This window comes from Rhododendron vialii, chromosome 5a, assembly GCF_030253575.1.
Source record: "Rhododendron vialii isolate Sample 1 chromosome 5a, ASM3025357v1".
In the NCBI taxonomy this organism is placed as follows: domain Eukaryota; kingdom Viridiplantae; phylum Streptophyta; class Magnoliopsida; order Ericales; family Ericaceae; genus Rhododendron; species Rhododendron vialii.
Window position 1 is genome coordinate 6,020,253 of NC_080561.1, and position 13,153 is coordinate 6,033,405.

Genomic DNA, 13,153 nt, shown 5'->3' on the forward strand with positions numbered 1-13,153 from the left:
TATTTATGAAAAGTAGAACTCCAAAGGCTGCACCTCAATGCCTCGACTCATGAGAGGTCAACTGTATCGCGTAGCACTTTCGCTTCTGAAAACTTTGAATATGACTAGGAATTAGCAGGTGAGTTGCCAGTCCTTGACAAGTAAGATGACATTTATATACTACGTAGATATCTAAACAAGACGCCAGAACTAAATCCTTTCTTGTCACAACAAGTTACTACATAACTGAGAATTAAATAGACTCTGACACCAAAGCAACCCATCAAGGTTGTAGGGATACAAGACTCAGAGCTTCATTTGGTGGCGGCAACTTGAGTTGCTCAGTTGCCTGCGTAGTCATTCATCCAATCTACCGATTTTGAGGCTTTACACCGAAAGGTTCAAGAGGAATTGAGCCGGTTCAAAGTTTGCTGCGCACCTAAACTTGCGCGAACTATACTTCTTGTATACACCATTCAGTTTTCCAGCTTTCAGGGATGGTAAGTAACCATCAATCTTGAGCAGGGGCGGACCCACGTGGAGGCACGTGCTCCCACGCATTTTTAAAATAATAAAAATAAAAATAAAAAATTGATATAAATTTGTAAAAGTTTCCTACATTGGTACTAATCAATAGTATGGTGGAGCGGTTATGTGCACTGTGAAAAGCTCTAGGCAACATGGGTTTGATTCCCAGGTATGCCAATGCTTGTGTTTTTTTGTTTTTTTTTCTATTTTTGTTCTCTCTTTCCTCTATTTTTTTTCATTTTTGTTCTGTCTCTTTTCTTTATTTTTCATTTTTGTTCTACCTCTTTCCTTTATTTCTCCATTTGTGTTCTACCTCTTTTTTTTTATTTCTCTATTTTTGTCCTATCTCTGTGTGTTTTCCTCCAAATCCAAAATATTATGAAAATCAAATTACTAAATTCTTTAGTTTACTTTCTATTAAATTTACGGTTGCCACCGTGATAGTTGAAAGAGTATTTTCAAACATGAAGATTATCAAAAATTGGTTGCGGAATAGAATGAGTGATCAATATTCAATTATTGAGCGATAATTTAGTGGTATATACACAGACAAGTATTTTTCAAAGTTGTAAATAATAGGTGTCCCCAGTATATGAAATTCCTGGGTCCGCCACTAGTCTTGAGCAATCCCTGTAAACACAATAAAAGTACCACCTTATCCGCTGGGAGGCTTTTATTAATGGAAAATTCTAAAATCAGCTCAATGGGCTATCAATAGTGAGTGTGTAAATGTGTATTAAATGGTATAAAAAGTACACATAAATATGTGTTTTTCTTTTCTTCTAATGTACTTATCGTCAGCCTAGTGGGCTCATAATAGCAAGACCATTTATTAATCTGCATAATTTGTGGACAAACTGGCAGGAAACTAGGAGAATGAAAGAAATTAAAAAAGCTCACATAAGCTGGTCTTCCGTGGAGGTGGTGTGCCACTCAGTGGCTTTAGTCCACTGCTTAGACCTGTGAAGACTACACTGAGCAGTGAAAATGGCTGCTGCCGCCAGCACAGAGGGTGGAAACTTGAGCATCTCATACTCAACCAGGGCAAGCTCAACGATGAAGATAGACAGAGCCTCAAGCTGAATCCATTTCATTAGAAGCATGTAAAAAGAATCATTAGGATTTATCTTGCACGCGGGTTTTCATCTTCCACCTAAGTTGGTAAATAGTTCGTAAGAGTCCTCGTACTAACCTTGTTATCGGCTTGAGCAGCCTTGAGAAATCTCTTCATAAATACGTAAAAGTGTTGGAACTGACATGTTGAATTGCAGTGCATTCACCATTTCCTTCTCCTATAGGCACAGACATAGAAATGAAACTCTTTAGATTCTTAACTGTCTCAAACTAGAACATATACTTGTAATTCGCCCTCAAACTATAAATTAACATACAGATTCTTGCTTATACATCCCTCTTTCCTTTCCTATTCTTTTCTTTTCTTTTTTTCTTACCTTTTCTCATTTCTTGGGTTGGTCGTACCTGAAATTAACACCAACACTATGTGACTATGTCCATTATTTTTTAGCTCTTTGATCAAATCCTAGCAATGGGATTGAACTTAAAAGTACCTGGAGGGAAAAGAGGAATTACACGTTGAATGATTTTAAGATTCTAAATTTGCCCAAGTAAAAGTTGGTATAAGTGAAATAAAAATGAGATTTGGCTACCCATATTAATCATAAAACCTTAAAACTTCTACTTCTTCTATCTGCATTTGTTTTTCTAATATAAGAAGTTATATATAATGGCGTATTACCATTTCGGATAGAAAAAAATTTGTGATCCACAGGGTAGATTGAGGTATGATTTCATTTACGAATTAAAAATGTGCTATCTGTGTTTTTGTTATGTTAATCAGACTAACGCCATCTGTTAGACTAAGGAAAGCCACGTTGATCTTGCTGGCTCCACATCAATAGTCATTAGTCACCTACTAGCTATTATGAGTCTTTGACTTAACCTTGGGATATGCCTTCGTATCTAGTATCTTTGATGCCATCTCGATAGTTACCGTTTAACTTGTAGTTAAGGGCATTATGTTTGTTGTTGCAGTTGCACCACGAAGATAATTTACGAGACAGTCAAGTATGTTGTGCTACTACACAAGGATCATGATTGTGTTGCAAAGCTGTCATGATTTCAATTGTCTCAAGGTTTCAATGATGGCGATCTAATGATATATAAAGAGATTAACAGGAAATTCAGAATCTCAAGACGGTTTAAAAACAATGAAACGTGTGTTAGCTGTCCTTTCGTTGGGGGACTAAATCGGTATTCAAGTCTAGATCGGTTATTATTACACACACATTGCCTCTAGAAACGATAAGAGAAAATAAAAAAAAAATGCTTGGATCATGTGCACGACTATTGTATAGTGATGAAGGGAAAAACAAAAAAAATGCTTAGAGTGGATGGTGCTGACACTCTCAGGCCAGAGGAGATAGCTGGTATCAATACCCCTTGTGCATTGCATTATTCTGAACCAACCTTTCTAAAATATTGCATATACAACCATTTTTGTACCTATTTGGTAGGTGACACTGCATGAACATCGCCGCAAGAGGATACAGAACCGAATGAAAATCACGTTGCTGGCAGGTGATGGTTGAAGAGAGGATGAGATTCCTTGTCTCCTTCTTCCTCTTATATATTGAGCCTAAGAAGATGGAAGGAACCACAAGTCCACAAGAAGTTTTGACTTTCACATTTAGCATTCCATATCCATTTCTAGTTTTCCTATTCCCAATAGGAACGAGAGATGGATTCTTCTCCTTTGAGATCAAAATCCAACTACCATGCTCGTTCTGTCAGCTTGCCTTCTAGACTTCACCCGGTCATTCCTCATATCGATGAGAATTTGAACCTTCATGGACTTCAAAATATGTTTGACCGTTTGGACGATTTGCTTCTATTGCCACACACTCAACAAGTCTTTGCCCAACAGCGACACGAGACATGGGTCGAAGAGGTTCTGGAAAAGTATCTCAGGCTCTTGGGTATTTGTGCTGCTGCTAAAGACGTTTCCACCCAAACAAAGCAAGATGTACAAGGCCTTCTATCGATCCTGCGCAGGAGAAGAAATGCCAATGACTTTTCAGGGTACTTGAGTTCAAGAAAGAAGGCAAAGAAGGTGATCCAAAAGTCTCTAAATGATTTGAAGAGTATCGAAAACAAGACTAGTGCAATAGCTTTCGGAAAAAGCAATGAAAGTTTGGAGATTGTTAGCTTGTTAAATGAGGTTGAAGCAGCCACGATTGGGGTGTTCGAGTCTTCGATGTCCTATATTGCAGGGACAAAGGTGGAATCAAGGGCGAGTGGATTTTCCTTGGTTTCCGAACTTATGAACCGGAAGAGCGTTTCACCCGAAGAGGAAAAAACAAAAACCAACGCTTTCGAGAAATCTGATGCTGCACTGCACTCACTCAACAGTCACAAGACTGGTGGTCTAATACACATGGACGATGTCCAAAATCTGTTGGGGAAGATGGAATCGAGCATTCAAGATCTGGAAGAAGGACTAGAATGCTTGTTCAGGCAGTTAATCAAAATTAGAGTTTCCCTCCTCAATATTCTCAACCACTAGCCAAGAAAATCACGAATTGTAAACGAAATGAGAGATAGATAGGTGTAAATTGTCCCCAGTTATAAATCAATGTACTTTGAGAGCAAATTCTTACTTATACATCATTTTTTGATCTGTTGCCTGGACATTCATTAATTAATTAGTTGAAGATGAAAGTAAGCACTATGTTCTCAATGCTAGTAATCACCATCACATCGGCATGGGTGTGCAAGGAGGGGAATCGGGCAGTGTCGCGTGTGTCGAATGATAAGTTTTAAGAATTGCAGTGTAAAAGTCGATAAAAATGAGGTTATTGCCTTATGAATCATCATTGATAGAACTTTTTTTTCCCTCCAATTTCTTCAAGGAATATAATCATATGCATATTTTATAATTGAGACCACATAAGGATGTTTGATACTGATCGAAAAACACGGTGTTTGGCATGGCTGTTTCAGGCCTGATACCATTTAAGAAACTCACACCATCCTGTTAAATTTGTTTCCGTTAAAAAAAAAAATCCCGGTAAATTTTTAAAAGACAAGAGAATGCCTTCTGGAATTCGCTTCTTTGTCATCGACAATCATTTAACTTCCAACTAATTAGAGAATTTGACTAAAATGGAAGCCACTTTGTCCATATTGCCAAAGGTTAGGTCTGACTCCAATCCTCCCCGCCCATACCCCCAATGATTAGGGACTACATGGGTTCTGTTGTTGTTGTTGTTGTTGTTGTTATTGTTGTGTATATAAGGAAATCTTTGTGAGGGGATTTATAGGAAGAATTTGAAGAAAGAAAAAGCATCACACTGGTGTCCGATAAGTTAAATTTTTTACAATGAATTCGGAAGCACTGCTTTTTAAATTTTTTTTTCTTTTTTGAAAACTCACAAGCTTCATTTCCTGTGGTGGAAATAACACACTTTAGCAACCAAGTATTAGTTTTTGTTGCACGCACAAAGACAATTTGTGAGATTTTTCCAACAGTAAGATATTAAACAGGAGGAGCCTCATTACATGATTGTGCAAGGGTGTCAAGATTCCATATGTCTCAAGTCAGTGATTTAATCTATGAAGCACCGACATCTCTAGAGGTCGAGGTATCGCAGTGTCGGACAAGGGGACACCGCGGGGATACGTACGGGACACGCCACGTGGCGTGTCCCATAATTTAATTTGAATTTTTCATGGGGACACCGCTGGGACACGGCTGGGGACACAGCAGGGGCCAAACTGCAATTTTTTTAAAATTTTGGGGGCCAAACTGTAATTTTTGAAAAAATTTGGGATCAAATTGTAATTTTTTAATAAAAAATTTGGGGCCAAAATATAATTTTTTAAAATTCCTGAGTGTTAAACAATATTTAATTAATTATTTATATATATATAAATAAATAAATACATATACACGTGGCGTGTCCCTCGCCGTGTCCGTGTCCCCATTTTTTTAGAATTCCCGTGTCCCGGTGTCGGTTTCGGTGTCCGTGTCGGTGCATCATAGGATTTAATGAACAATTATGAGACGCGTGCAAGTTTAGAATCGTTTTGGTATAGAAGTTAGTGATCGAAAATGTGCTGCCAGCCTTTCTGTTAGGGAACACTCAGATTTGTTTGGTATTATTTGGAAATCTTAGCTTCTAAATGATGCTAATAAAGAAGGAAGCTAAAATTTCCCCCCAAGTCTAATCTGTCCTTATCACACAAATGTTGCCTCGATAACACAAAGATAACATAAAAAGATGCCCAGATCATGCGCACGGTTGAAGACGGGGGGAAAGAAAAGCAGGAGTAAATGGTGCTGACATTTTCATTCCAGAGGAGACAGCCATGCATCAACTCGACTCGTGCATCGCATTTTCTATGAATCACATGGTGCTGTAATGTACTATTTGGTGGGAGACATTGGGAAAACATATGGGTGTAAGTGTGTAGATCTAAATCGAAACCACGTTCTAGCCAGCTGCTGCTTGTAATGAGATTCCTTGTCTCCTTAAGCCTAGTATATATGTGGAGCTTAAGAAGAGGGAAGAAAACACAACCCACCATAAGTAACTTGACATTGAAAATTTCACATCCAGTCCTAAGTGTCCTTGTACCCAATTGCAAAGAAAAATGGCTTCATCTCCTTTGAGATTAAAATCCTTCTACCATACTCGTTCTGTCAGCTTGCCTTCTAGACTTCACCCAGCTATCCCTCACGACCATGAGCATTTGAGGCTAAGTGGCCTTGAAAACATGTATGATCGTTTGGATGATTTCCTTCAATTGCCTCACACTCAACAAGCCTTTGCTCAACAACGCCATGAGAAATGGGTTGAAATGGTGCTGGAAAAGTATCTAGGGCTGTTGGATGTGTGCGCTACTGCTAAAGATGTATCCTCACAAACAAAGCAAGATTTACAAGGCCTTCTTTCAACCCTACGCAGAAGAAGGGAGGCGAATGACTTTTCAGAGTACTTAAATTCGAAAAAGAAGACAAAGAAGTCGATCCAAAAGTCCCTAAAGGATTTGAAGAGCATCAAAACCAAGCATACCGTCGTAGCTCTTGGAAACAGCCAGGAAATTTTGGATTCGCTAAATGAGGTTGAAGCAGCCACTGTTGGGGCATTCGAGACATTGTTGTCCTATATTTCAGGGACAAAGGCAGAGTCAAGATTGAGTGGATTTTCTTTGGCTTCCAAACTCATGCACCGCAAGAGCGATGCATCCGAAGATGAAGAAACAAACAAAAACATGTTCGAGAAATTTGATGTTTTATTGCACTCCCTCAACAATCACAAGACAAGCAAATCTGATAACACAGTACGCGTTGAGAATGTGCAAAACCTACTGGGGAAGATGGAGTTAAGCATTCAAGAAATCGAAGAAGGACTTGAATGTTTGTTCAGGCGGTTAATCAAAACCAGAGTTACCCTCCTCAACATCCTCAACCGCTAGCTAGCAAAATAGATAAAAGCCGCGGTTCAATACTTTTGAACCAAAATGTCTGCAAAGAGTTTTGATTAGCTGTACATACTTGTATATGATGAACAAACTTTCTATTTGTACTTCAATCATATACGAATATACTTGACACAATTCTGTGCACAACTTTATTTCTCTCCTTCTACATCTTCCAATCTATAACACTTGGAAATGAATGAAAAATAGTAACATGCTCAGTCCTTCAAGTTAGTTTCCCGATTATAGTTGGATATGGTAAAAGGAAATCAAATATACAAGAAATGGAAAAGTAAAAGATACTCACACCATCCTGGTAAATTTGTTTCTGTTAAAAAAAATCCTGGTAAATTTTTAAAAGACAAGGGAATGCCATCTGGAATTCGCTTCCTTGTCATCCACAATAATTTAGCTTCCAACTAATCATAGAATTTGACTAAAATGCAATGAGTTAACGTTGGTTGAAGTACTAATGATTTCTATTGCCTATATAAGGAAATCTTTGTGAGGGGATTTATAGGAAGAATCCGAAGAAAGAAAAAGCATCATGCTGGTGTCGGATAAGTTAAATTTTCGACCAATGAATTTGGAAGCACTGCTTTTGTTTATTTGTTTTTGAAAACTCATAAGCTTCCAATGGTGGAAATAACACACTTCAGCAACCAAGTATCATTTTTTGTTGCACGAACATAGACAATTTGAGATTTTTTTCTACAGTAAGATATTAAACGGGAGGGGCCTGATTACATTATTGTGCAAGGGTGTCAAGATTCCATGTGTCTCAAGTCAGTGATTTAATGAACAATTATGAGATGCGTGCAAGTTTAGAATCTATTTGGTATAGAAATTAATGAAAATGTGCTGGCAGCGTTTCTGTTAGGGAACACTCAGATTTGTTCGGGAACCTCTTGTTATTATTTGGAAATCCCAGCTTCTAAATGATGCTAATAAAGAAGGAAGCTCAAATTTCCCCCAAGTCTAATCTGTCCTTATCGCACAAATGTTGCCTTGACGATGCAAAGATAACATAAAAGATGCCCAGATCATGTGCGCGGTTGAAGATGGGGGGAAAGAAAAGCAGGAGTAAATGGTGCTGACATTTTTCATTCCAGAGGAGACAGCCATGCATCAACTCCATTTGTGCCTCACATTTTCTATGAATCACATGGTGCTGTAATGTACTATTTGGTGGGAGACATTGGGAAAACATATGGGTGTAAGCGTGTAGATCTAAATCGAAACCACGTTCTAGCCAGGTGATTGTTGTAGAGGATGAGATTCCTTGTCTCCTTAAGCCTAGTATATATGTGGAACTTAAGAAGAAAGAAGAAAACACAGCCAACCACAAGTAACTTGACTTTGAAAATTTCACATATCCAGTTCTAAGTGTCCTTGTGCCCAATTGCAAAGAAAAATGGCTTCATCTCCTTTGAGGTTAAAATCCTTCTACCATACTCGTTCTGTTAGCTTGCCTTCTAGACTTCACCCAGTTATCCCTCATGACGATGAGCATTTGAGGCTAAGTGGCCTTGAAAACATGTATGATCGTTTGGACGGCTTGCTTCTATTGCCACACACTCAACAAGCCTTTGCTCAACAACACCATGAGAAATGGGTTGAAGTGGTGCTGGAAAAGTATCTAGGGCTATTGGATGTGTGTGCTACAGTTAGAGATGTATCCTCGCAAACAAAGCAAGATTTACAAGACCTTCTTTCAGTTCTACGCAGAAGAAGGGAGGAGAATGACTTTTCAGAGTACTTAAATTCGAAAAAGAAGGCAAAGAAGGTGATCCAAAAGTCCCTAAAGGATTTGAAGAATATCAAAACCAAGCACACCGTCGTAGGTCTTGGAAAAAGCCGGGAAATTTTGGATTCGCTAAATGAAGTTGAAGCAGCCACTGTTGGCGCATTCGAGACATTGTTGTCCTATATTTCAGGGACAAAGGCAGAGTCAAGATTGAGTGGATTTGCTTTGGCTTCCAAACTCATCCACCAAAAGAGCGTTGCATCCAAAGATGAAGTAACAAACACAAGCGTGTTCGAGAAATTTGATGTTTTATTGCACTCCCTCAACAATCACAAGACAAGCAAATCTTATAGCACATTACGCGTTGAGAATGTGAAAAACCTATTGGGGAAGATGGAGTTAAGCATTGAAGAGGTTGAGGAAGAACTTGACTGTTTGTTTAGGAGGTTAATCAAAACCAGAGTTACCCTCCTCAACATTCTCAACCACTAGCTAGCAAAATAGATAAAAGGCCGCGGTTCAATACTTTTGATCCAAAATATCGGCAAAGAGTTTTGATTAGCTGTACATACTTGTATACGAGGAACAAACTTTTTATTTTTACTTCAATCATATACCAATATACTTGAACAATTCTGTGCACAACTTTCTCTCTCTCCTTCTACATCTTCCAATCTACAACACTTGGAAATGAATCAAAAATAGTAACATGCTCAGTCCTTCAAGTTAGTTACCCAATTGAAGTTGGATATGGTAAAAGGAAACTAATTACACAAGAAATGGATAAGTTAAAGATTCAATATCTAAATGGTATATTTTCAACGCCAACATTACAGTATCACAAATTGTGAAAGAGTCATGGGAAAGCCATCTGGAATTCGCTGCCTTGTCGTCCACAATCGTTTAGCTTCAATTAATTAGCTAATTTGACTAAAATGCAGTGAGTTAACGTTGGTCGAAGTACTAATTATTGGAGTATTGTTTTGCCTACGTAGATAGATACGGAAATCTTCGAGAGGGGGTTTATAGGAAGAATCCCAAAAAATAAAAAAAACATCACTGTGGTGTCTGATATGTTAAATTTTCCTGAATTTGGAAGCACTGATTATGTTATTCTGCTTTTGAAAACTCATAAGCTTCATTTCCTGTGGTGAAAATAACAAACATTAGCACCCAATTTTTAATTTTTTATTTGTTGCACGAACAAAGGTAATTTTTATTTGTGTCAAGATTCACACTGTCTCAAACCAGTGATTTAAATTTAATGAACAATTATGAGACGCGTGGAAGTTGAGAATCTGATCTAGTTTAGAAATTAGCGATAATGTGCTGGCAGGCTTTCTGTTTGGGAACACTCAGATTAGTTTAGAAACTCTCTCTTGCTATTCTAATCTCAGCTTCTAAATGATGCTAACAGATATGCAAGCTAATTTTTCCCTCGAGTCTAAATCTGTCCATGTTCAGATGCTGCCTCTATAGCACGAAGAAAGCATAAGAGATGCTCAGATCATGTGCACGGTTGATCATCGGGGAAAGGAAAGCAGGAGTAAATGGTGCTGACATTGTCATGTCAGAGCCCAGAGGAGACATCCGTGCATCAACTCCACTCGTGCATCGCATTCTCAATGAATCATATTGTGCTGTACTATACGGCTACTTTAATTGTCAACTGTTTTCTAAAATTGTCGTGTGGGATCTATTTGGTGGGAGACATTGTGAAAACATTTCCGTGAAAGCGTGTTGATCCAAATTGAAACCATGTTATATCCAGCTGGTTGTTGGAGAGGATGAGATTCCTTGTCTCCTTTCAGCCTGGTATATATGTGGAGCCTGATGAAGAGGAAAGGAAACACAACCCAGCACAAGTAACTTGACATTGAAAATCTCCCATCCAGTTCTAAGTGTCCTTATTCCCAATTGCAGAGAAAAATGGCTTCATCTCCTTTGAGATCAAAATCCTTCTACCATGCTCGTTCCGTCAGCTTGCCTTCTACACTTCACCCTGTCATTCCTCACTTCAATGAGCATTTGGGGCTAAGTGGCCTTGAAAACATGTATGATCGTTTGGACGATTTGCTTCTATTGCCACACACTCAACAAGCCTTTGCTCAACAATGCCATGAGAAATGGGTTGAAGTGGTTCTGGAAAAGTATCTAGGGCTATTGGATGTATGCGCTACTGCTAAAGATGTATCCTCACAAACAAAGCAAGATTTACAAGGCCTTCTTTCAATCCTACGCAGAAGAAGGGAGGAGAATGACTTTTCAGAGTACTTAAATTCAAGAAAGAAGGCAAAGAAGGTGATCCAAAAGTCCTTGAAGGATTTGAAGAGTATCAAAACCAAGCACACCGTCGTAGTTGTTAGCAAAAGCCGGGAAATTTTGGATTCGCTAAATGAGGTTGAAGCAGCCACTATTGGGGCATTCGAGACATTGTTGTCCTATATTTCAGGGACAAAGGCAGAGTCAAGATTGAGTGGATTTTCTTTGGCTTCTAAACTCATTCACCGAAAAAGCATTGCATCCGAAGATGAAGAAACAAGCATAAATGCATTCGAGAAATTTGATGCTGCATTGCACTCCCCCAACAATCATAAGACAAGCAAATCTGAAAACGCAGTACGCATTGAGAATGTGCAAAAACAGTTGAGGAAGATGGAGTTAAGAATTCAAGAAATCGAAGAAGGACTTGAATGTTTGTTCAGGCGGTTAATCAAAACCAGAGTTACCCTCCTCAACATCCTCAACCACTAGCTAGCAAAAAGAAGAAGATAAAACCCGTGGTTCAATATTTTTGACATTCCAAAATGTCGGCAGAGAATTCTGTTTAGCTGTTAATACTTGTATGTGAGGCATATATAGACTTTTTATTTGTTTCCTTCAATCATATACCAATATTCTTGAGACAATTCTGTGCACAATTTTATCTGTCTCCTTCTACATCTTCCAATCTTAACCACTTGGCGTTGAATGAAAAATAGTAACCATGTCTAGTCCTACAAGTTAGTTACCTGCTAAAAGTGGATATTGTAAAATGAAAATATACAAGAAAGGGAAAAGTAAAGAGATTCAAAAATCTAAATGGTATAATTTCAATCTACAGTTCTACATCTTCCATAGCACTTGGAAATGAATGAAAAATAGTAACATGCCCAGTTATTCAAGTTAGTTACTTAACCAGTTGAATATGGTAAAATGAAAATATTTAAGAAAGAGACTAGTAAAGATTAAAATAACTAAATGGGAACTCGTGTATGTTGTAGTTTAGTCAGCCCTTCTGGGAGTTCATGCCTGTTAATTCATGCAACAGCTGGGAAGATTCCAATTGTCTCAAGTAAAATTATCTTAATGCTACCAAAAGTGATAGTGGACTAGATGGTGAATTGATGGCGGTGTAAGAGGTAGTGTTACGGTGACAGTGTTGGTAGTGGAGGGGTAGTTTTTTGAAAGAGTTTGAGCGAATTCATAAGGCATTCCAGACTTCATCAAAGCGCACAAAATCTGTATAATCATCGGAATTTTTCAAAGACATACGCCCAAGACAAGGCTTATACATTTACAAAACCATTATTTTATTCCACATGGGGATAGTAATAACTTTTAGCTCCGAGTTCTTATAAGTTCATTATGTTTTCAGTTACACGAGGAGCATGATTGTAAAAGATGGAAAGATTCCTATTGTCTCAAGTTTGGTGATGATCTAATGGAAATAAAGAGAATCACATGGGAAATGCAGGATCCCAGTTGGTATAGAAACAATGAAAAATGTCTGGGCTGTCCTTATGTTTGGGGACACTTGCTCTCTTTTGGTTTATATTATATACTACCAGTCCGTTTGGTTCTTGGTGTCATTTGTGAATCAAAACATCTAAATAATGCTAATAAAATAACAAAACTATTGGTATTCAAGTCTAGATCTGTCATTACTACAAAAAAAGCCTTTGAAAACAAGAAGATAACCTTACAAAGATGCTCAGATCGTGTAGAATATATAATGGACGTATATTAATGGAAGGAAATGGAGAAGAGAGTAGATGGTGCTGTCACTTTCATGCCAGATGAGACAAACGGGTATCGATACCACTCGTGCATTGTAATTGTTATAAACCAACCATGTAAAATATTGCATATAGTAATATACAACAATTTTAGAACCTATTTGGTGGGGGACATTGCGTGAACATCTCCGCAAGATGCTGTAGATCCAAATCAAAATCACGCTGTAGCTGGGTTATAATTGAGGAGAGTATTAGATTCCTTGTCTCCTTCTCCCTCTTGTATATATTGAGCCCAAGAAGAGGGACACAACCACAAATCCGATAACTCAACACAAGTTTTGAAATTTCACATTCCACATCCAGTACTTCTAGTTTGCCTTGTATCCAATTGGAAAGAGAA

General features: G+C 38.1%; 3 protein-coding genes and 1 long non-coding RNA gene across 4 annotated transcripts; 3 read left to right on the top strand and 1 right to left on the bottom strand.

Moving 5' to 3' along the window:
* Nucleotides 1-1,117: 1,117 nt before the first annotated feature.
* LOC131325558 (uncharacterized) lies at nt 1,118-1,800 on the bottom strand. Its single transcript, XR_009199739.1, has 3 exons — nt 1,700-1,800; nt 1,334-1,586; nt 1,118-1,177 (listed from the first exon to the last, which is right to left on the bottom strand). It is a non-coding gene; the product is annotated as an uncharacterized LOC131325558 (long non-coding RNA).
* A 1,465-nt stretch (nt 1,801-3,265) lies between these two features.
* Nucleotides 3,266-4,090, top strand: LOC131327479 (uncharacterized). The gene has a single exon (XM_058360642.1). It carries the CDS (start codon nt 3,266-3,268, stop codon nt 4,088-4,090), a length of 825 nt encoding a protein of 274 aa, XP_058216625.1.
* A 2,090-nt stretch (nt 4,091-6,180) lies between these two features.
* Nucleotides 6,181-7,005, top strand: LOC131327480 (uncharacterized). Its single transcript, XM_058360643.1, has one exon. The coding sequence runs from the start codon at nt 6,181-6,183 to the stop codon at nt 7,003-7,005; it is 825 nt and encodes a 274-aa protein (XP_058216626.1).
* A 1,355-nt stretch (nt 7,006-8,360) lies between these two features.
* Nucleotides 8,361-9,370, top strand: LOC131325559 (uncharacterized). The gene has a single exon (XM_058357879.1). The coding sequence runs from the start codon at nt 8,423-8,425 to the stop codon at nt 9,245-9,247; it is 825 nt and encodes a 274-aa protein (XP_058213862.1). The 5' UTR covers nt 8,361-8,422; the 3' UTR covers nt 9,248-9,370.
* The last annotated feature ends 3,783 nt before the right edge of the window (nt 9,371-13,153 follow it).